General features: G+C 38.1%; 2 protein-coding genes across 14 annotated transcripts in view; one reads left to right on the top strand and one right to left on the bottom strand.

Moving 5' to 3' along the window:
* Window positions 1-546: 546 nt before the first annotated feature.
* Window positions 547-21,999, bottom strand: LOC109431484 (cytoplasmic dynein 1 intermediate chain). Of its 13 annotated transcripts, none has more exons than XM_019707699.3 (11): window positions 21,859-21,999; window positions 21,026-21,214; window positions 18,424-18,570; window positions 18,220-18,344; window positions 13,402-13,464; window positions 12,754-12,774; window positions 7,925-7,972; window positions 2,535-2,684; window positions 2,316-2,472; window positions 1,886-2,258; window positions 547-1,822 (listed from the first exon to the last, which is right to left on the bottom strand). In XM_019707699.3, exons 2-11 carry the CDS (start codon window positions 21,169-21,171, stop codon window positions 1,004-1,006), a joined length of 2,049 nt encoding a protein of 682 aa, XP_019563244.1. In that variant the 5' UTR covers window positions 21,172-21,214; window positions 21,859-21,999; the 3' UTR covers window positions 547-1,003. The 13 variants fall into 13 exon arrangements, with proteins under 13 accessions (XP_019563244.1, XP_062701761.1, XP_019563267.1 ...); XM_062845777.1 differs by having other exon boundaries at window positions 2,535-2,708; window positions 13,402-13,434; XM_019707722.3 differs by having other exon boundaries at window positions 13,402-13,434.
* Window positions 22,000-22,163: 164 nt separating this feature from the next.
* The window catches only part of LOC109412170 (dynein axonemal intermediate chain 3), a 23,342-nt gene continuing 20,682 nt past the window's right edge, over window positions 22,164-24,823 (top strand). Inside the window, exon 1 of the mRNA XM_019685827.3 lies at window positions 22,164-23,158. Coding sequence (XP_019541372.3) covers window positions 22,415-23,158 — 744 coding nt within the window. The 5' untranslated portion in view covers window positions 22,164-22,414. The remainder of the gene's footprint in view (window positions 23,159-24,823) is intronic.

Raw genomic sequence — 24,823 nt, 5'->3', positions numbered from 1 at the left:
TTTCAACTGATATTTAGATGATAACAAACTGTTCGGACAGTAGTGCGAATTCAAGTGCCAATCTGTTCATACCATAGTGCAGATTTTTTACCGTGTCCAGCGTGCAGAATTTTTACCGTGTAGTTAAAGGATTTTTCCCTTACATCCAGCGTGCAGAATTTTTACCGTGTATTCATGAGTTGATATTGCGCATTAAGCTCACAACTGGACTGCGCACTCAGTCGTCATAAGCGCGAAAACGTTAATAAAAGTGCGCGATTGCATAAAATCCAGTTGATGTCTTCAGTGCGCCGAAGACATTTCTTCGATTTATGCTGAATAAGTGCTCTGAACACACTGAGTTGATTTGTTGCAATCTTGACAACTCGTGCGATAGTTCAGTGGTTAACTAAATGCGCTATAATTGAGCAAAGACATCTTTAGTACTAACAAACCGTTGATATTGGCGTAGAGACAACCTAGTAAGATATCTCTTCCCATGAAACCGTGTGTGGAAGACCTCGTGTTCGGTATTTCGGATAAAATAATTTACACATAAACGGAAAATGCGTGATCTTCTGCTGAATAAATTTTATTATTATCGTAAAGCCAACATTGGATAATAAATATTACTGTTCTGAATGCACATAATATTAGTTAAACTGAGTTATCATATCAGTTGCCTTTATTGATGGTTATTTGAAATGATGTTAGGTTACCTGTGACAATAATGCAATTATCAAGCGATTATGCTGTCTATGTGTACGAATGAAATGTTCACAAGAGAGTTACCTTCCAGTTCTGTGGTTTTGAGCTTCCGTCAAATATCATTCAGCATTGAGTCCCTTTACAAAAGCACGGATGTCAGACTTAAATTCTTCAAATTACAATATTTTACCCAACATTTTTCTTTCTGTTTCGTAATGAATATTCACATCTCATCCTTCCTTCTAACTCCGTCATAAACTTATTCTAAACTTGTTTTAAAATCCCTATCGAATCCTCAATAGGGCCTAATTGAATTTCATATAAGCGGTGAAGCTGTTAGCGACGTAAGTGATGGGGTCTGAGGGATCGGAGACTTTTTGTCGATGTCATCAAATTCATCGTTTTGATTCATTTTCAACTCGTACAGTACAGAATTCAGTTTGTTCCATTCGTCCATCCTAGGACTGGCCAAGTTATCGGCCACGTCGTACACATAAACGCGTCCAGCTTCATCGCCGACGGTCACATGCAATCCCGAAGGTGTCCAGGAGACCCTGTTCAAAGCAGGTTGACCTTCCACCACTACCGAAGCCGTTGGAACTTCTGTGTCTTGGTTGAGATTCCACAAATCCAACCGGCCGCTTCCATCTACTCCAGCAAACAGTGCTGGATGGATAGGAGACCAAGCGACGTCCATCACATAATCTGAATTATCTTCGAATGAGTACAGCGGCTTATTGTCTTTAAGACTCCACAGTTTGATGGTCCAATCGATGGATGACGTTAGGAACAAATGCCCAAAGTCTGGCGACGACTGATTATGATGTGCAGAAATACCGGTCACTGGGCCTAGATGTTTTTCATAAGTTTCGCCTATTCCGGAACGATTACCGTGACGACATGCCGAATATACATATCCGTCCTCGCTGCCGAGCACGAAATTATTCACTTCATTGTGCGGGAAGGCCATACAAGTGACGGAAATTGCCTTCGATTGTCGCTGCTGCAGCTCGAGGACGTCCTGCGGCTGTGAGAGCATGTCCAAGCTCCACGAGCACAGCTTGCCGTCCGAGCTGATGGAAATCACGTTATGGGCGTTTTGGGTACCCACCATGGAAAGACAGTACACCGGTTGCTAAAATGAGTTCACAAAGAAATAAGCGGTTTGAATCTACCTACATCAGATAGGATAACTCACCGTGTGAGCATTAGTGCTGAGAGGAGTCCTCTGAATCGGTGTTCGTTTCTGCACCCGATTATCCCAGAGTACAATCTGACCGGAATAAGTTCCGCCCAAAATCAAGTTCGGGTGGAACTTAGCGAAGCAGGTGGACATGACGGCACTCTGACAGTGGAACACATCCTCGGGGGTATGTTTCTTGAACTTTGTGTTCCACACAATGACCACTCCGTCCGGCTCGTTGGGCGACTCTTCGTTATTGTGATAGGAAGCTACCATCAACTCCGGATGGTGCGTTGACCAATCAAACGAAGTGACGCATCGATTTTTCGACCACCGATCACAGTAAAATGTACGATTTAAGGAAAGTCGGGCCAAGGAACGTTCATCGCTGAAAATAAGTATGTTTGTACTAATAAAACTTGGTTTATACTCCGTGTGATCTTACTTAATGTCATCTGTATCTCCTCCTCCAATGTAATCCATGTAAATGTCGACTTGTTCCGACAGAGCACGCTCCATGATCTTTCCTGTCCTCAGGATAAACCTTTGGAAGTCTTCTGACAGTATGATCATCTGTTTCTGCTCCGCGGACAGCTCTTTGACTAAAATAAGAAACACGTTTTTAAAGTGATTTACAGAAAATCACCGCCAACAGAGGACTAACCTTCCTTGACTTCTTCCTTTTTCTGTTCCTGCGGTGTGATGGCCGGGGCCACCTCCTTGACCGTTGGGAGCCCATGCGGCAGAATACCCGGCGGTAGTTTCGAATGGAAGCCATGATCGATATGAGTCAGGGAGTTCTCCTCGTCGTCACCTTGACCATCGCCAAAAGTAAGCACTGCATGAGTAAAACTAATCTTGCTCTAGACATCTGATCGCGTCGTAGGGACGGTATGTTCGTTACATTTACACTATTTTGGGGTTAGTAAAACATTCGGAAACATGTGCGAAAGCTGGGGAATCGGGACAGTGCAAAGTGATAATATGGAATTGTGATGAGGGGGGATCTTGCTGACAAACCATCAGATATCTTATGGTGGTAGTTAGTGTTCAAAAAAGACGAACAATTTGTTTTATTTTGGACTGCAAATTGATGAGTTGACAACCTGAAAGGAACGTCCAACATAGTTCTATATCTTTGGGTTAGTTGACGATAAAGACAGCCAGCTAAGAATTGTGTGCTTATAGCTTGTATTGCAGTGTCTTGAGAAGTTCCTGGTATAGTATTCTTTAAGTTGATTTTCTGCTTAGAGCTCAGGCGGCCCACGCTGCGATAATTAGGTGGGACCTCTATTCAGGAAAGAATAATTACGGCCAAGGAACATGGGTTCCAAACCTTACCACGATCCAATATTACGCGACATCCGATGCTGCCGAAAGAGTACTTTAAGCTGCGATAGAGTGAGCAAAAACACGAGGAGCCAAAGCCGCAGGCCGCCAGCGCTATTTGGCTCTCGAGAAAGACGTGAAACACTGCAGTAAACGGAACAAACGAGCGTGGGCGGACTCAATAACAACCTTTTGAAACGCTGGTTGGAGCACTTTGGAAAGCTTTTTCAAGTGTCGACCACGCCATCAACATCTCAGCATGATCCGCCGAGAGTTCGACGCAATAGCTCTGTCAACATCGAAGCTCTATCAGGAGGAAATAGACACAGCTATCCGTAGCATAAAATCGAACAGAGCCCCGGGGGTCGATCGCACATCAGCCGAGATGCTCAAAGCTGCTGCATCAATAATTTTGAAACATATGAAAAATAGCGACTTTACGAAACAGCTGAATGTAGGGCTTCTTGAAGGTGCCCAAAAGGGTGACCTGACTTTATGCGATAATTGGCGGGGCATCATGTTACTCTGCATCGTTCTCGAAGTTCTCTGTAAAGCGATCCGGATACAGGATAAGATTCACGCAGCTCTCCGACGGCAACAAGCAGGATTCCGTGCCGGATGGTCTAGTGTGGATCATATTGTAAAACCCCGTCGTATTATCTTGGAACAAATCAATGGATTCCTACAATCTCTGTACCTGGTGTTCAATGACTACGAAAAAGCTTTGAACCGTCTCAACCACGAAAATATGTGAGAAGCTCTCAGGCGCAAGAGTGTCCCTGAGAAAATCATCGGCCTCATTGAAGCGCAATAAGAGGCATTTTTGTGCTGCGTACTGCACAACGGTGGTTTGTGCGATTCCATCCAGCTCATCGCAGGAGTAAAGCAAGTGTATACTATCACCGTAACTATTCATCATCGTAGACAATGAAACCCTGGTAGGTGCAATTGATCGTGAACCAAATCGTGGATTGCTGTGGTAGTCCATTACTATTATAGATAAAGCATCTTTTAGCTCAACAGCATTCTGATATGCAAAGTAAGCTATATGATCTAGATCGCTTCTCGGCGGCAGATCTTACCGTTAACGTTAACTAAACTTAACCGCTGCATTGGATGTAAACACGGACAATTCCTCCAGCTTTACGGTAGCTGGGGAGACTGCTCAAAGCTTCCAATATTTTGGCAGCCAAATGGTGACCAATAACAGCACCAAGATCGACACAGGTGCGCGAAACAAGAACGCGAGAGCTGCTTTTGTGGGTGTAAGAAATGTATGGCAGAACAATCAGATTAGTTTATGCAACAAAACGTAATCTAAACTGCTGTACTCCAGTAGAACCTGGTGGACATCAGTGAAGAACACTCAACTGCTTCAGGTCTCTATCAACAGATCAGATGCGTGCGGTATATAATTCTTGCATGTTGGCTTCACAATTCGATCTTCATTGTTGACGTAATATAAAGCCAGTAGTGTAGTGGCAGAAAATTGTAAGCGAAAGTGGAGGTAGGTAGCCGCGCAAGCGTCAGACTGGGATTCGGCAGGACATCGCAGCAGAGGCAGGCTCAGAGGCTGATGGCGGCGCAACTTCAACAAGGAAATAAAGGTAGCCCAAGTAACCACAAGCATTATATCGTAACATTAATTCAATCGTATTATAGTTTAGCTAATGCGAGATAACTTTTATTCTACACCTGTCAAGTAATAAAGCGATTAATCTACATTATGAAAGCATTGAAGCATTATGAGATTTTGACAGTTCGGTATAGTTCTATAGGGACGTTGTTTAATGCTTCATTGCATTACCATGTTAAAAGCTTTATGGCAATCAATAATGCAAGGATTTATTACTTTATATATGCCTTTACTAATGCTTTCATAGTTGTAAACAGAAAAAAACATCAGTTCGAAAAAAATCTGTACAACCTTTTCAAAAACACAACCATTTAAAAAGAAAAGAAAAACAAACCCAAATTTTCATGGATTGCTGCGTAGAACTTGGATTATCATGCTCAGATGTTGCTGAAAATTTATATTGTGTATGTTGTTTTTTATTCTGGTTGGGACATAAGGACAATCAGATGCTGAGGGAACAAAAATTATGTGGGGTTGAGGTATTGGTTTCCTTAACTAACATATAGTGCTCCGATTTCATAAAATAAATGGTAGAAGTGAGCACGTATGAAAACAATAAGAGCAGAATTTATATCTTTATATTATCTTCGTTTGTGGAATCAATTTGTTCTACAATCGCTTGTTTTCGAATGAATTTGGGAGAGTAAGATAACTGATTCAGACCCTAGCACAATTTCTTAGAGCTGCTGAAAACACAAATCAATAAAGCACGAGCTGAGTATACGTTACTTTATGTTGCACATTTTTCCGGGTGCGAAATGCATGGTAGTCGTAGCACAGCGTTAGCGCGTCCGAGTTTCATCGCAGTCCAGTTACAGCAGTCTAGGTTCAATTCCCGAATTAGAATAAAAAACATCAGAGTGAGAATATCGGAACAGGTATGAGAAGATAAAAATAGACCGAAAAATGAAAAAATACTTTTTTTCTTTTGTTGACATGATGCCTTAAGTATACATTCCATACTATTTCATTGCATTAGCTATATGGTACAAGCATTTTTTATGCTTTAGCAATCACCACAGTAAAGCTTGCTTCAAATCAACAATAGTAGCGCCACTTTCGATTTTAAACCTACTTTAATGGTACCTATATGACAAAACAACTTTACATCGCATGTCATATAATACACTATAAAGCGAAATTAATGCTCTATATGCAGCGTCATGGTTACTTGGGAGGTAACATAAATTTGACATGACCACAGGTCAAGCCTATGGCGGGCAATCGACCAAGATGGAGATGTTTCACATGAGCTTCGCTTAGCACTCAAAGTGTGTAGTAAGTTAATCTTAGAAATAGTATTACTAGGTAGTAGCTACGGCCAATTATAGTTTCTATGATATAATAAATCGAATAAAAAGCAATAAGTGATCTAAAGAAATCAGTTGTGCTTGCTGGATAGCAAGTCAATAAACGTTAGCAAAACTCCCAGTCAGTTGTTAAATTTGACTGATTTATCTAGGTTCTAGGATATTATGAGAGATACGAAGGTTCATAATTAGTGTACATATCGTCAGTGTTCCAGTAACCTGCATAGGGCTAAAAATCTCGCTAATACAGATAAAAAAATGTACCAGTAATCGTTCATGTTCCGATAGCCGCTCACCGTCATGGCATACATAAATACGATTGTCTTCATCCGGATATTATCCGCCACGCATATTGTGAATATCCGTGGAAAAAAAGATGGTATTATTGCAAGGAACCTTCTTTTCTACACCCGTGAGCGGCGATTGGAACACGAGCGGCTACTGGTACACTGAGAGTAATTTGCTTTTTTTTAAGAAAAATAAACGTATTGTTTTGTTTAGCTGAACTACAAGTTAAGCCAATTAGGCACTGTGACCTACAAGAAAATATATTGCTTTTGCTGTAAGATATCCAACATTTTGGCAGTAATAGGATTGGGGATGTTGTAGGGTTATGGGGTAATCTTTTTGAACACTTCAAACACCTTATATTATCGATACCTATTATGTATGTGAGCGAGTTCAATTGACAGTTGGGATTGGATCCAGTTGATATACTACTATCTGTTTTTATTAGAGCAAAAGCAGTAAAACGAAAGGGGATGCGGGTTATTTACAGATGGTTTTCTAGCGTTGCTTTGTACAGTGTACAGGATAGAAACTAGTTGTAGTCTCCTTAAATTAATAACTATTTTCGACGAGCAGAATCGCAAACTTTCAGGCACTCCCCGAAATCCTGGTTCGCAGGCTGATCAGTGGACACGGCCCCGTTGAAAGAACAACATTTACAAATTCTAATTTCTCCACCCATTTGTTCGACATTGATCCCGTTTTAGCTCGTTCCTTATGAAAAACGTTTTTTTTTCGATTTGGTATTGTATACTTTCGTTAAACACTCATGGAATGAACTAGCCTTCGGTGACTCGTTACGCGTTAGTATGCCGGTTCTATGCCCGCTGGATGGTTATGGTTAGGTATTAAAGGACTTTTATTAGAGACGTGATACTGGAAAGATGTTAAACCCGCAGCGAGAAGCCAAAAACCAACAAGTGGAATGAGGAATAGCAGGATTAGGGAAACGGGATCGTAAAATCGGAACATTGAGTTTACGAAGCAGGTTTAGGCTAAGCACCATCCTGCGAAACTGAGAATTCTCCTACGTTGTGAGAGCACACATATTTAAAGAAGTGATCGGATGCAATACAAGAATTAAAAAATAAAGTGAAAGATGAGAAAGGGAGAGAACAAGAAAGGAAATGAAGAGACGAAAACATTCACAGAACAGTCATTCATTCAAAAATTACCCGTCAAAACTGCAATCTATGAAATAAAGTACGTTAACAGTATTAAAAAAGGAGCACGATATTGTACAAATCTATATAAATAAAGGTGCATTCTTATGGCAAGTATGCTAAAAACTTAAGCAAACGCATTCGCAAGTATATATTCATTTAGAAACTGATCTATCTATATGTGGGTATATATGCATAAGAGTAGGAAGAAGGATCATTCTTGGTTCGCTTTATTACAAAAAAAAACGTATTAACAAAAGGGACGAGACTATAAAAGCAGTTCTTAGAGGGTGACTAATAGGGATTAGTCATGTTAGGAAAAACCTACCTGTAAACTCATCCTCCCACTCTAAACCGGGGTTTAGATTGTATTCATCTTGAAACAGAAAGAAAGTTCAACTTTAACTTGGTTGTCGTTAATTATGAACTGAAGAATGGTGGTAATACATTATAGAGAGTGGGAAAGGGGAATAATAATATCTGGTGGGAGCAAGCATATTTCCAAAGGGGACGTAAGGGGAACTAAAGTACAAAGCAAGTTTATTACGAGTGAAGTTATTATCTCAGCCCTGTTTCAAATCACTACCTCCTAGCAACTTTGGTTGGTGTTGCGTTTGGCGATTTGCAATCACATTGCTTATAATTTTGCTTTTTGAATGAATGGAAACACAACATTGAAATGAAATGGCGAATTGAAAGTGATTGTGTAATTTCATTCCATACTGATTTATGGTAAATGTTTTATTTATAATACCATTTATAGGAACGCAGCCAGAGAGGGATAGAACAAATGGTTTTTGTAGAAATGCATTTAGTTGTTTTTTAATGATGAACGATGAACTAAAATTACTCAATGTATTGATTCCTTATGTACCTACGTCAATATTGGGGAAGCGTTTGAAGAAGTTTGCGAATATATGTATTTCATTATTGAACCGCAAGACTGATTGCACTTCGAAATCGAAATCCCCATCCCGAAATAAGAGTGTTCAACAGCTAAGACAATACACCTCAACATCAACTGGTAAAACAAAATTAGGAAATTGCGCAAATTTTCATGTTTCCTAAACACACCATGAACAATTGGTATCTGAGACATCGTCTTCTTGATCTTGTTTAAACAAGATGCGCTGATGAAGGGCAATCAATACAAGTAGGGATATTTAGATACCACCTTCAACATTCATCCAGTGTTTTGGTTCTAGACGTTACACTATAGCGCGAACCATTGCAAACCTTCATGATACCATGAACCAGTGTCATGATTTCATGACAAACTAATTTATGATTTCTCTGACTTTCTGATCAGGTAGAGATGTCCGCCTGTGTCGTAGAGCTGCGACAGCTTCATAGCCACTGACTAATTCTTCTAAAATTCTTGGGAGTTGCTCAGTTACCCATCTCAAAGTGCACCTTCGAGAATTTCTGGCATAAGTCAATAACAGCGCCGGACACCTCCTTATGTCTGTCGAGACAGGGAATAAATGCTAGTATGATACGATGTGCGTTGCTACTAGAGACCGACATCACGTCTGCATCTCTAGGGCTGTCAAGAGATGACGTTTTTATTTATCGGTAGCGACGGGGAAGACGTAACATGATCAGGATTTTCCTTGGTAAGCGATAGTTTTGTAAAGTCAACGTTTAGCACACGTTCTGTGTTTAGTAGTGGGTAGGTTTTTTTTTGAATGGAATGCAAGGTCGATGATAGATGGGTTCCCGAGATAACTGTAGAGGCGCAGAGGTATACTCAAACAAATGAACGAGAACGTGCCTTATATGGTTGATATAACTGGTCTTGCTACTAGACAACAGATGTCGCACTAATATTACTTCCCTTCCTCGATGACCGTAAATCCTTAAGGACGTGACCGGCGCCGTTTTTTTTTAATTTTTTTAAAGTTTGGGACTTAAATTTCAGATTCCATTTCTGGAAGTAGCACCGTACTACGAATTGTACGGTCAGCTTATGTTCATGCACAGCATAACTGTGTACCCTGGGGAGTTCACCCTGAAGCTCGTAAAACAAAAGCTCTTGTAAGAGATGCCGAAACGTTAAGGTGCATTCGGAAAAAGGCCAGACACTGACATGTACATGGAGGAATCCATACATTGAAGAAGAGGCAACTAATCCATTGTTCGCTTTCATGGTCAGCACGTGTAGAGACGCTATCCGACTGTTCTAGAATAATGTAAACAACCGTTAGCAGCATTGTTGTCTTCGGATAGCAATTTAATATTAGGTGGTATGATAGTAAATTTGAATATACTACATTTTTGAAAGTAAATACTATTTGTGGAACATGTTCGTATGAATAAAGACTACAAGTTTACTACAAGTTTGAAGTAGTTAGCCCCAAAGTTTGCTACTGGTAGGGTAGTAATGTTAGGAATCCAATAAACACCTATAGAAAACAGGAAATTACGATGGAATGTTGACAATTTTGAACTAAAATGGTCGATATCGATTATCTTGGCTATCGGAGGAACTCCTGCAGAGATTTGCTCGCAAATTTGCTTGGAAACTATCTAGAATTCGTTCCGAAATTTTTCTAAGGACTTCTCTCGAACTTCTATACAAGATTTTCCTTGAATTCTTTCCGGAATTCTGCCTTAGATTTCTACCGCATTTCCTTTTTTTAATTCTTTCGCAGTTTCTCACAGAATTTCTCTCGTGGTCTATTTCGGAGTTCTTCGTTGAATTCATCAGAAGGTACTTTTTCCCTGGCCGTAGTATTTTTTCTAGAGTTCTTCAGGAGTTTCTTCCAGGCTTCCACTCGGAGTTATTTTTCCCGAATTTCCCTTCCACAAATTCAACAAAAAAAATTCTGGTCTTTCGTCCGGAATTTCTAAGAATTATTTCTAGAATTTCTACCATCTCCCATGATTCTATGTGTTTTTCACAGGGTCTCACGGAATTTCTTCCTGTGGTTTCCCCAATAAAGCCTGAAGAGTTTCTCGGTGTATTCCTTCTGCAAATCCTTCCAAATTTTATCCACAGTTCCTTCAGGAATTTCTCTTAGTGGTTTTTCTGGGATGATTAGTCAACAGATTCTCTAAAGATTTTTGCGAGATTTCTGTAGAATTTCTCCTGAATGTCTTTTTGACATTTATCACAATCTTTCACCTGCATTGCATTGCGTATCCCAGGAGGTATTGCGATAAAAAGATCTAGAAAAATCATTACAAAAATTCCGGGAGAAACTATAAGAAAAATCCCAATAAGAACACTCAGAGTACCGGGACAATTTCCAATTGGGATTTAAGGAGGAACTCTGCGAGTAATCCCGAAAAACCGCTGAAAATCTCAAAAGGAAGATGAAAGAAATTCTGAAACCACTACGAAGACATACTTGGAAGAACATCTGAAAAAAATGCACGAAGAACTCCATGAGAAGTATCGATAAAAGCTCCCGCAGAACTAGAAAAAAATCGGAAAGAAACACATGTAAAATCGTGGGAGAAAGTCCAGAATAAATCCTGAAAAACTCTGACAGACACCCCGAAAGCAATTGCGGAATGAATGTATGATGAGAAGTTCCGGGAATACTCTGAGAAATCTTGGATGAAACTTCAAGAGGAATTCTGCGAGAGTATTTAACAAATATCCCGGGAGAAACTATAGAAGCAAGCTCACTGAAATGTCTTAAAGAAGTAATGTAGGAACTTCAGAACAGTTCCTTCGAAGCAGTTTAGTAGCAATACAACCTCTGGAACAAATCCCGAGATAAACGCACAAAACTCGTAAAAAGCCCCTGAAAAAAAGTTCCTGGAGGATCTCTAGTAGATATCCGAGGAATAAATGCTATAGATACTTTGAGAGATCGTTTCTGCGATACAACGTAATCAAGTGAAATTACTTCAAAAATGGGTACGCTGCTACCAAAAAGTACATCTGTGGGTATTACAACTTTGAACAACCGCTGTAAACATCCTGTTGTTGTTCCTAAATTCACTTTTTGAATGATTTTACTGCCAGGTAGCCATGTCAAGTGCAACCCTCGAAAAACTTTTCTGCTCTGTAAAGTCGTATTCAAACCACTACTTTCCTCCCGGCTAACTACTATCTACTTCTACAATACTATCTCAGAATATGTATTAGCTTTGTTGGATGATGGACAGTGTATATACAAGTCACAGACAAACAGACGTAACACTCTTCAAAACGGCTTGGCACATGCATTTAATGATCAATTCAAATTTCATTTGATTCGCGCGATCCTTCCACCAGAGGCGCTAGTGTTCGATCGCTATGACGTTTGCCAGTGTACACGTTGCTGAATGATGCAAACAAAAATTACAGATGATTTCTGTAGTAGTGTGCGTGTTAGCAAACGTCAAATCGAGATCCATCATGGCCGACAGTGTCTCGCGCGGTTATACCAACAGGTGGCAGTATGCTCATACAAAAGACACCGGGCAAAATTTTTTAATGAATTTCCTTTAAGAGTTACGTCTGTTTGTCTGTGTACAAGTGATTAGATTCCCGGCAATTCTATCTGGCTGCGTTCCTATATTTTTTCTTATTCGCTATTACACGATTTAGGTTAGGTATTCAAAATTAAAAACATGCGCATTTTCTATATTCCTTTTTTTTTGTTTCCGGAAAAGGGGCAACATTGAAGCCTTCGCACAAACTCCAAGCAGATCTGATGGATCCACCCAACAAGCATTAAACTTAACTCTACGGTAGGAGCAACGACATGTTGACCATCTTAAAATAGTAACCAGAACAGAAACAACGTATAATGCTAAACAGAAATAATGGGTGGAGAAATTAAATTCAACGACGTATTATTCAAGTAACGAACAGAGGCATTCATGTTTTGCGAGTTTCATGTGTGTACTCAACAACTAATAAAACAGATATTGAAGAAAAAACAAAACTAGTCAGCAACTTAAGGAGACGACTAACAGAAGAAAAAGCTGTCATACAGCAACTAATGATGCTGGTTTTTCAGAAAATAAAATGAAAGAAATAAGTAATAGTAATATTCAACAAGAGCTCCTAGAGGCAATCGTGGGTTAGTGTTGAGAGATTGAGAGATGTGATTTGTTTTGTTGACCGGAGAACTGGACGAGTTCTCGCAGACAACGTGGTCTAAAATTGTTAGCGTAACTAAATGATGAAGGTAGTAAAGGAAATCTAACACTCACCGTAATAATCCGTGGCATGAGCTAAAAATGGCGGGTGGGTATAGAAAAGAATACGAAACAATTAGTATACATGTAAACACCATCGGGCGCTTGCTAACGATTTTACATATATATCAGTCTACGCGATGCAAATTTACAATGGATGGAGTTTTTCCACTTGACTTCTTTCAAATGTGAACCTAAACCATTCAAACAAGTTGGGTGTGTTCGATACAGACGGATAGAAGCGCGCTGGAAGAATACGAATAACCATACAAGCAACAAAGCAAAGCGATAAGCTTGCCGGCATTTTTTGGGAAAACGGTATGCCTAGTAACAACGTTGAAGGACTTTTCAATAAAATTCTTGTAATTCCTTCAATGTTATTCTAAGCATGTAGAAAGTAGCGGTTTGGTGCTGGCTAAGTTGACAAAACAGAAGGAAAATTGGAAAATACTCCATCGCAACCGAAAAAGCTGCTCTCCTTCGATTGATAACAACAGAATTCAACATCTATTATACGTATATGGCACTGGTTGATAGAATCGAAGTAAGAGGTAGAGAGTAACTGTATAATGCAACACACTGAATATATGGGTTCTTATAGGGGTATATGGTGGCACAATATATAGCTATCATACTCGTTTGGCGTTGCATGTTTGTGTTTACCTTTACGGGGTCTCCACCAATCCTCCATATATCCTGACAGAGGTGAGGAATGGCAAGAAAAAACTGTATTTGTTATTTCATTTCAATTAGTTGTCTTTGCATTGTAACGGGAACAATATCTGTCTGGTTATTTTGTATGGGAGCGGGTGATTGATTTACTATTGGTGTCGGGGGAGAAAATAGTGTGTTCACGAGAGGCATTTAATGTCACATATACAAAGCAGAATACAGTAGGATTTGACGATATATTACGCTTGAAGAAGTAAACATAGAATTCGACTTTTGTTAACTTTTTCGAACACTAAAATGTCAATCAAGGACTTAAATTTCACTGAAAATAATGGTAACTACAGAAACATCCCTCGAAAATCATTTCCCAGAAAGCATAATCCACCTGATATTGTTTCTTCTAAAGCTTTGAGTGATTAAAAAATGCGAATTTATTTCTACTTTATATCTACTTTATTACATTCACTACTCAATACTGCATTATTGACTAGCGCAGTTATCCACTTAAGTTATTCACGATATTGAACGAGTCTGGCAACTGGCGAACAGGGATTTTTAAAAGACTCATAGACATAATTTATGTATCATCTCCCTTCGCATGAAAAAGAATCAGCATTTCCACAGAAAAAGAGAGCAAAATCTTGGGAAAATATTAAAAGGATGGAAGCAAAAAGTTATTCCAGCGACAAGAAATCAAATACCGGGAGACGGGTAGCTAGTGTTATACCCAAAAGGAGGTAAAAGCAGATCTCATTTGCAGGCAAAGATTGTTATCCTTATTTTCGATAGGAGAATTTCTATCTCGGTAACCTTACCAATCCGGTGATTACCATTGTTAGCAAAAATGAAATGCTCGACTATCATGCCTCGAGCAAGTGTGCTTGTCGACAACGTACTCGTCTTTGAACTATCGTCCAGAGACGTATGCGATGTCATGATTGTTGATGTTTATATTGGTAATATCAGCAGAAGAAAAGTATATTGTTGGGTAAATTTACTACTTGGGGAGCCACTTCCTATGGATCACACTGTACTTCTAAAGGCCCATTTGTTGCATTTACAGGGCTGGTAGCAAAGACTGATGGTTGAAATAGTTATTTTAGTGACCAAGTTCACGAAAATAGTGACCAAATAGTGACTTACAAATAGCAAAAAAGTGACTAAATAGTGACTTTTGGCAAAAAATATTATTAGCGACCAAAAATTGCGAGCCGAACTTGATTCAGAAAATCTTGGAGTACCGCATAAAAAAAATTCAGGAAAACCTTCTTCACCAACAATTATAAAAAATGCATGTGTATACAACTGTTAGAAGATATTGTGCAGAGCTAAGATAAATACTAAGTCAATGAACAATAGTTGTTGGCACATACAGCTTCTTTTTAGTCGGTTCCAGCAGAACCTCAATGGGGAAACATTGGTGCAAGTTCCTGGCATTTTTGTTAGTTGAAGCTGATATATTAAAGAATTTGGAATGAAATACTCAGAGGTTTATTGAACAAATTCCTAAAAAGATTAATATGAAAACTATTGAAAAATTCTTGAGCCTTATTTGAAAGAGCATTCAGCTCAATTCGTGAATTTACTGCGGGCAAAAATTATGGAATGATGTTTGCTAAATTTTCTGGAGAAGTTTAAAAAAAAAAACAAATGTAAAATGAAAGAATTTTTTTCTATATCTTCCTGACAGGAAATGACGATACTTCAAATACCAAAATTCTTTTAAAAAATCCTGGAGAATTGATTGATGTTTTTTTATAAATAGACAATGTGTGGGCAAGTTTATGTAAAACTGCTCACATTTCATTGAAATTATTTGCGAGGAACCCCTCAAAACAATAAGAAGGTGAAAATCAAACAGACGTTGATTAGACAATTGTGATAGAATTCCTGTAGTATTTGTTATCGTATACATTTCAAGCCTTTTTAGGTATTATAAATAACGCTTATTGACGAAAATTTAATTAAAATTTTAACAAAATTGCTAACTTTTTCGAAAACTCCCATATTTAAAAAGTTTTTCACAACAAAATAGTCAGAACAGTATTTGGCGAAGTTCCCGGAAAAACTGTTGTCAAAAATAGTGCACAATTTTCGAAGATTACTGGAAGGTATCATTTCAAAGATTTATCTTCCAAACATTCGCCATAGAATTTTATCAGGATTTTTTTTCCAGGCGTTGAACTAGATTATCATATCTACAGAAATCATGCCATCAGAAATTCAGCAAAAGCTTTTGCTAAAGATAAAATTTTACATGTAATATTCAGTGATTTTCGCCAAAATCCTGCATGAATTCATGCATGCATGATCATGGAGATCATACAGGAGCATATTTCGAGGCCTACATCGACAATTGTATCATTAATTCCGCCGAACATTTCTTCAAGAGTTCTGGCAAATGTTTCCTCAAATTCCTATTTTACTTAATCAAAATCCTCTACTTTTTTCCGAGGGTGCCATTACAAGTTCATTCAGATTTTCACCCATATTTGTTTCGGTAATACTTCAAAAACATTCATCACTTTACTGGAGAATGACCAGAAACTTCAATGGGAATTTCAATGAGAGATTTCCAGTCCATAACTTTTTCATCTATTCAGTGGAAGTGTTGTCTTTTTGTCCAAGATTCATGAAACCATTAATCTTGGACAAAAAGACGACACTTCCACTGAATAGATGAAAAAGTTATGGACTGGAAATCTCTCTGATAAAGACACCTAACTTGACAATATTACAAATGAAAATCAATCACTCTACATAAGCGATTGATACATTTGCTAACACAGTCCAGCCACACAATGCTTGATTTCCACTTTTTATCACTTTAAATCTCATTTTTCTCGCTGACTAGATTATTATTTGCCACAAAACATTAAAATAGTTGAAAATAGTGACTTTTTAGTAACTGACCCGAAAATAGTGACCAAGTCACTAAATAGTGACTCGCTACCAGGCCTGCATTTACGCCAATTGTTGGCAGCATCACATCAGACATTATTTTGAGAGATGTTGCAGTTTGTAGTTTAAAACAGGATCGCAGACCGCGATATTACTGTAAACATTACCCTGAAAATGGAAAGTGCGTCGACGAAGAAACAAACAGAAGTGTTTGGAATTCGGAATCGAACGTCTGACCATAAGAGACAACTGGGTCACCTCGAAGTTCACTGTACAAACTTTCCTGGAACTCGAAGATCTCTAGTGCGTTGTTAACTCGAAAATGAAGCCGGACCGCAAGACAATAGCAAAACTTATCCTACTCCTTGATTCCATAAATTCAGGTCAAGGAAGCGACGTCGGTGATAGAAATTTGTTCGTAGCTGAAGGCCCGGGAATTGACCAGGCGAGTCGCTCTCCTCCACAAATTGATCAAGACAGACCTGACATTGTGCGAATGTGTTAACCGGATTGTCTCTACTGCTCGTCAACTCAATGGGATCGGATTTGCGACTATTGAAGAGTGAGCGAGCAGGATCGTCGGTGCTTGCTGGCTTGTCCTACTAATACCGTCCAATGACTATGACTTTGGAGAACTCGGCCTTGCCCATCACTGGTTATATCATCAAGACAAAACTTCTTCAAAATGTTCAGACAATATTAATCGATTCGTCGTTTGTTGTGTAGCTTTGTAGTCGAGCAAATGACGCACTTTAAAATCACTTGAACTTGTTAAATATTAATTTTAGAGATATATATATATATATATATATATATATATATATATATATATATATATATATATATATATATATATATATATATATATATATATATATATATAATTCTGCGAATGAGGTCTACTTGCTCTTCCTTTCGGGTAACACTAGTCACTCATCTTAGGCGACTTTTTTCTTTCGCATTAGAAAAATACTTCTAGAAATTCTCTGTTAGTGCACTTAAGGAATACTATAATACTCTTAGTGCCACCTTCATGCCAATTTAAGACACTCTTATTTTTCTTTCAGACAACCCTAATGACCACCATTGGCGAAACTACGAATTTTTGCCAGGAGGTGCCCTACAAACAAATATTCATTAGTTCATCTATTCATCATTCATCACCTCATATTTCATAGTAATGCATTCAAATTCTGGGGGGTGCCTGGCACCCCCGGCACCCCCAGTTGTTTCGCCTATGATGACCACATCATTTGGTGACATTTTAATTTAGTATGAAAGTTAGATTTTCTTATGATTCCATAGTTGACGTAATCGCTATCGACATTTTTTTTGTACAGATGTTATAATATTTGGCAAATGTTCGACAGCGTTACCAGTTTTTTTAAATTAAGTATACAAGTACAGTATCGCGCTAATGTATATTTGGCAAAAATCTCTAAGTTTGCATTTTTCGTCGTTAATTTTCCAAAAAAAAGTATTAAAAAATTCAACCCAGGCGCTTACTCAACTATGCGATTTTGTCCATTTTCACTTTCAACTTTACAATATATAACTAGGTATATAAAAAAACAAAATATAACTAAACATAAAAGATAACATGCCAAAAAAGAAAATAAAAATGCTCAATATAGACGGACTGTTTTTAATTGCAAATCGACAAACGTCAAACACACATGAGGAATTTCAAGTGATGAAACAAATGCTTCGACAATAAACTCCACACATTGCTTGGAACACTGTAAGACTAAGAGTGGAAATAATAATAATGAAGAACGCAAGGACACGGTGATGGAGTTCCACTATTGGTTGTTTTGAATCTCGCATTTTTTCAATGCAGTTGAGTGGAGTGGTGTATTTTGATCAAACGAAACAGAACTATCGGTATCATGAAAAATGCAAACTTACCATCGCGTTCGTGACCTCCGGTGCTGGTGGTTTGTGTTTGTTTCGAGTACACGACGGTTTCCTTGGGGGGAATGTTTGTGGCTTGAACCGACACCAGGCTCAGGTTGATCGGTTTCTTGCGGGTGCTAAGAGAGGAAAATAAAATAAAATTCGTTCAATGTTTTTTTTTTTTTTATAATTTATTGTGTATTCATTAGTGCTTACGTTTGTCCATTTACACTGGGCTGCAAACTGGCATCTGGTGTGTGGTTGGCCGACTGGTCCGATGTGGCCGAATTCACCGAAGACAGGGATGACAACACCTCTGAGACGGGTGCCACGCCTAGCGATGAAAGCATTTCATCGAGGTCCCTGTTGATAAGATGAATGTGGAAGAAGAAGAAGACACATTAGGGCAATTGTACAATTGACACTCTAACATGAATGAATAATGTCTATAGAGTATTTCTTTCTTTGTTGGAATCAGTTTTGTATAAATTCGATATTTTACCTTTTACTCACAACACGAAGATCGATAGTACGAAGATCAATAAACATAAAAACGGATCAAATCAATATCGTCTGATACGATGTCATTTGTCTAATTCTAGATTTTCGCATGATTTCTGTAAATTCCGATTATGATTGGCATAATATTAGTTTATTCGTGCATGTTTAATCGAATAAGATGTACACATATGACCGAAACAGCTCTATTAATGGGAAAAGATAGGAATAATTAAAACCAAACCCTCTCCCGAAGACGCTATCGCGTTCAAGGGCATTCATTTGACATTTTTGTTTCGTACGGTAGTTCGATCGCTTGTGTAGCGAATGTTGGAGACAAAGGCAGACGAATATCAACGAAAAGGTGTCAATCAATATCAACGAAAAGGTGTCAAAGACTGTGATTATTAACAAGGAATAAATGCAATGGGCGCAAAGTTCTTGGTCAGACCGACCATGACGAACAGTCCTTTCGTTGCGAAGCACTCTCTAAAGCCACCTAACCCGAATTTTCCTGACTTTCGAACACTCCTTCACATCTACTCTTCCGTCTTTTCTTCCGAATCATCTTCACCCAACAGGGGTAGAACCATGCGCGTAACTACAGCGATGTGGCCCCTCAGATTTGAAGCCGCGTACGCTGGCTGTAGTGCTCAACAAGCGTGCACGACACGAATGCTGAAGCGCCAAATGGGCTGTAGTTAGTTACGTGCATGGGTAGAACTTTCTAGCTGATGCCCTCTTGTCTGTGACTGTGTCTTACCACACTTCACTTAAGACTTCGGGTCTCCCCTGTGGGTCCTTGTTATTTCTACAAGTAAGATTTCTCCACACACAAGCTGAGCTGTAGTAACCTTGGTAGTAACTTTACTACGCATCTCTGAAAACATAAAACCAATTCATTTCACCTAACATACCTCTGCTTGAGCAGAATTTGTCCTGAGCAGAGATGGAAACACTCTCATCGTGAATTAACTCGCGAGTGTAAAAGCAACAAACGGTTTACTCACGGTGCCGAGAGTTAAGCCGTGTGTGAGTTTATTCGCACCCGCTTGCTTCACGAGTATGAAACAAAACAAAAACAAAAACATTCACAAGTGGAGATGCGGGAATTGCATTTTAGTGCGATTTTAATAGCAAAACAAGCAGTTATCCACCAGATAGTAGTGTTTTGTGCTTTATTGTTCCTGAAAAGTTAATCTGTCGGCCGTGTAAATTCGTTTTTTCACAAAATTGAAAAATGTTCAGAGCTGCTTCGCGAATCAATCACGAGTGCGACCAGCTTCGTTAGCTCGCGAGTGAAGGAAGTGCGAATATATTCTGGCTTCTGTTGTTCAAGAGTAGGATAGCTTTGCGTTTGTGTCTAGTCAGCTGCATTCCTCACTGTTTTCCATCACTGGTCCTGAGTTGACTGATTGGCATGTGTCAGATGAGGAGTCCTCATTTTAAATACCTTCTTTGCACACTTGAGTGTTCCTTCGCAAACTGTGTGTATTTAGGCATGCTGAGGAACCTTACATAGTTTGGTTGCGACCACATTGCATGTATAACTCGCATCCATTGATACTCCAAGAGAGATTCATGATGGCTTTGTTACTACAATGGCCTCCATTGTTGTGTACTGTAACTATAGCTATAAAAGAAACTTGCCCTATGTGGTCTGTGAAGTACCTGAATGGAACTCAGATTTGATCAGGAAATGATGTAGAACAAGTTGTAACAGACGTCTTTCAGCCTTAGAATCGATTCAGTGGTCATTTAAAAGCTTTGCTACCTTCAAAACTCCAGGAGAAAAAGACATTTCTCCTACTTTCCCTCTCTTCTAGAGCACCCCTTCCTATTTCATCACCTTTCCTCTTCCTAATCCCCATCCAATACACCATTCTCCCTCAGATAGATAATTTAATAGGATGATATATAAGGCGATGGCACCAACGTGCCAAATTGAGGATAACGTGCCTCTGGGGGCGGCTTTCTATAACCTGATACCAGATTATTAAGAGGAATCCCAGAGGAAATTACCATCTAAGGATATCCCAGAAAAATCCTAATGATCTCCTAAAGAATCCTCGGAAGAACTCCCGAAGGTATTCTGAAACAAATTACGGCGAAACCCCTTCTGCCAGGCGCAACAATATATTGTTTTTTAAACAAGTTAAATGTCACCAATAGTTCCACCGGGCATCAAAAATTAAGTGACATTCTTCATTCTATTCATACAAATGTGATATTTGCATTTCTATATATCCACAGGGCAATGAAAGGCGATTTCAATGACGTACCGTTTCCCCTTAAAATCGTTCAAAATATCAATACTCACTTTCTGGTGTTACTCTCCGGATGTCCGAGCTTTCCGGCCGCCTCCTCCAGGTCCTTCATTTCCTTCTCCTTGCGGCGACGGTCTTTCTCCTCGCGGAGGGCCTGCAGTTTAGCCTTCTTCCGCTCCAGTTCCGCCTTCCGGTCCATTTTCGAAAGTTTTGCAAACTGCTCTAGTTTCTCCAGCTTTCCTCTGATGACGACGATTAATGGTGTTGTTGGTTTTCCACGGGAGCGAGGGTGGGTGGGTGGCACACCGATCGCCGTTGTTGACAAACACGCAAAGTTGTCACGCGACGATGATTGCGTTTCACACCGGGATGCAGCAGTGACAACGCGACAGAAAAGAAAAATGAAAAAAGTGGGTGACGTCACTTTCGGGGCTACAAATTATCGATTTTTCTTTATGCGACACGGGTGTGATGGAAAGTATGGTGAAGACCCAATTTTGCACTTGCAGGTGGCGAAAGGAAAAAAAACTCACGATATTCATAAAACTAGCCAAAACAAGAAAAATCAAACCAAAAACTATAATCTAATGGGTTAGTAGCAGGGGAAATCGAATTGATGATGATGGCAGCAGGTTTCCAGAAGCAATGAGCAAGCGAAAGAAATTTTCAGCTCAGGCTGGCAGACAGCAGAAGGAAGCGAAGAAAAAGTAGGTTGTGGCTGGATCCAATTTTTTTGTAATTTTTGCGTGAGCAAACACTCGTAACTGGGGTTATTTACGTTTTCTTTGTACCACAAGCACCGAAGAAACTATTGGAAGGGTTATTTTCTGGTTTTCTGAGCAGTTAGTTGGGAATTTATGGATGAATAATTTCACTGCGTTATTACCGAAGCGGAGCGAAAAATGTTGTAGCACTCTCGGCTACGCTACACTTGAACTTCTGACGAACACGAAATCAAAAGTTGGTGCAAAACTCCAGGAGCGAAGGTGCTCCGATTGGCGTGGCTGCGGTAGTGTTGGATTGTTTACATCGGTTTCGTTAGGGGTGATCAGTGCCCTGGTCGACACTGATACGTGCATTTAGTACTAATATGATAGTTATGAGTCCTAAATCTGCACTTAATGATAAATGCAAACCATCTGAAGGTCCGATTTATCCATCCAGCGTGTTTTAATGAGAATAAATTGAATATTTAATATGATATACATTCATGATTGTGGAACATCTCTACTACTGCGCACCACCAACACTAGCATTCTTTCGATGGAAAGCGCTATAGCTGTCAAACAATGTACGCCGTTTCCGAAGGGCACAATTGGCGATACAACCGGTTACAATAAGTACGCAGCCAACGAAATGTGTGTTGCGCAAATTTAGGCGCAAACCACCAGACTTCTTTATTGCCTATCTATCAGGCGTATTTTACAGTTCTTATTACTTCCATGTTGCCTATCAGCCGGGCGTTTTCAATTAAAACCGGAGCACGAGCACGTGTGCCATGTCGTCAGCCTTCCTTAGCGACGGTTGGTTGCCTAGCATCGAAGGATAATGCTCATGTTTGTTGTGTTTATGCACATTTTCAATCCTTTTCAAAAAAGTCCGGATGTGCAAATCCGAAAACGGCCCTTAAAATGAGCCACGTAACACAGATGAGCCACCTGAAGTCCACCGCCGGTTTCGACGATGGCAAATCGGACAAATCCGACCGGTCCGAGGAGAACTTCGACTTTGACTCGTCGGAGGACGAGGAAATCACGATGATATTCGGCTTCAAGGAGGACGAAGCACGTCAGAAGCTGGTCAGCTTTCCGAAGTCCACCCGGATGGTGATCAGCCCGGATCTTCAGGCGGAAATTGGCATGGAGATTGGACAAACGATCAGTGCCGAGCATCCGTGGAAGCAGATCAAGAAGGAGGTGCTGGAGGATCATCTTCCGGGGAAGGATGAAACCCAGCAGCAGCTGAAGGAAAAACTCAAGGATTTGGACCCAGGGAAGCTGATTTTGGTGGGATACTCGCCGGAGCTGTCGACGGAGGATGACGTTTTTATCGTTTTCGTCGATGATCGAGAAACGAAAGAAGCCAGTGAGCTGATCAAACGGATTGAATTGCTAGAGCGCCACAAGGCACGTGTCATCATTAAGAAGCGCGCCCGGAAGTGGAAAGACCAGGGAAGCCATCAGAAGGTAACGATTTACTTGTTCATTCAAGTTAATTATTATCAATTTTAGTGCTCAGCTTTATCTTTATCTTTATCTTTATCTTTATCTTTATCTTTATCTTTATCTTTATCTTTATCTTTATCTTTATCTTTATCTTTATCTTTATCTTTATCTTTATCTTTATCTCTATCTTTATCTTTATCTTTATCTTTATCTTTATCTTTATCTTTATCTTTATCTTTATCTTTATCTTTATCTTTATCTTTATCTTTATCTTTATCTTTATCTTTATCTTTATCTTTATCTTTATCTTTATCTTTATCTTTATCTTTATCTTTATCTTTATCTTTATCTTTATCTTTATCTTTATCTTTATCTTTATCTTTATCTTTATCTTTATCTTTATCTTTATCTTTATCTTTATCTTTATCTTTATCTTTATCTTTATCTTTATCTTTATCTTTATCTTTATCTTTATCTTTATCTTTATCTTTATCTTTATCTTTATCTTTATCTTTATCTTTATCTTTATCTTTATCTTTATCTTTATCTTTATCTTTATCTTTATCTTTATCTTTATCTTTATCTTTATCTTTATCTTTATCTTTATCTTTATCTTTATCTTTATCTTTATCTTTATCTTTATCTTTATCTTTATCTTTATCTTTATCTTTATCTTTATCTTTATCTTTATCTTTATCTTTATCTTTATCTTTATCTTTATCTTTATCTTTATCTTTATCTTTATCTTTATCTTTATCTTTATCTTTATCTTTATCTTTATCTTTATCTTTATCTTTATCTTTATCTTTATCTTTATCTTTATCTTTATCTTTATCTTTATCTTTATCTTTATCTTTATCTTTATCTTTATCTTTATCTTTATCTTTATCTTTATCTTTATCTTTATCTTTATCTTTATCTTTATCTTTATCTTTATCTTTATCTTTATCTTTATCTTTATCTTTATCTTTATCTTTATCTTTATCTTTATCTTTATCTTTATCTTTATCTTTATCTTTATCTTTATCTTTATCTTTATCTTTATCTTTATCTTTATCTTTATCTTTATCTTTATCTTTATCTTTATCTTTATCTTTATCTTTATCTTTATCTTTATCTTTATCTTTATCTTTATCTTTATCTTTATCTTTATCTTTATCTTTATCTTTATCTTTATCTTTATCTTTATCTTTATCTTTATCTTTATCTTTATCTTTATCTTTATCTTTATCTTTATCTTTATCTTTATCTTTATCTTTATCTTTATCTTTATCTTTATCTTTATCTTTATCTTTATCTTTATCTTTATCTTTATCTTTATCTTTATCTTTATCTTTATCTTTATCTTTATCTTTATCTTTATCTTTATCTTTATCTTTATCTTTATCTTTATCTTTATCTTTATCTTTATCTTTATCTTTATCTTTATCTTTATCTTTATCTTTATCTTTATCTTTATCTTTATCTTTATCTTTATCTTTATCTTTATCTTTATCTTTATCTTTATCTTTATCTTTATCTTTATCTTTATCTTTATCTTTATCTTTATCTTTATCTTTATCTTTATCTTTATCTTTATCTTTATCTTTATCTTTATCTTTATCTTTATCTTTATCTTTATCTTTATCTTTATCTTTATCTTTATCTTTATCTTTATCTTTATCTTTATCTTTATCTTTATCTTTA

Source organism: Aedes albopictus, chromosome 1 (assembly GCF_035046485.1).
Source record: "Aedes albopictus strain Foshan chromosome 1, AalbF5, whole genome shotgun sequence".
Classification (NCBI taxonomy): Eukaryota; Metazoa; Arthropoda; class Insecta; order Diptera; family Culicidae; genus Aedes; species Aedes albopictus.
This window is presented reverse-complemented; position numbering and strand designations above follow the sequence as displayed.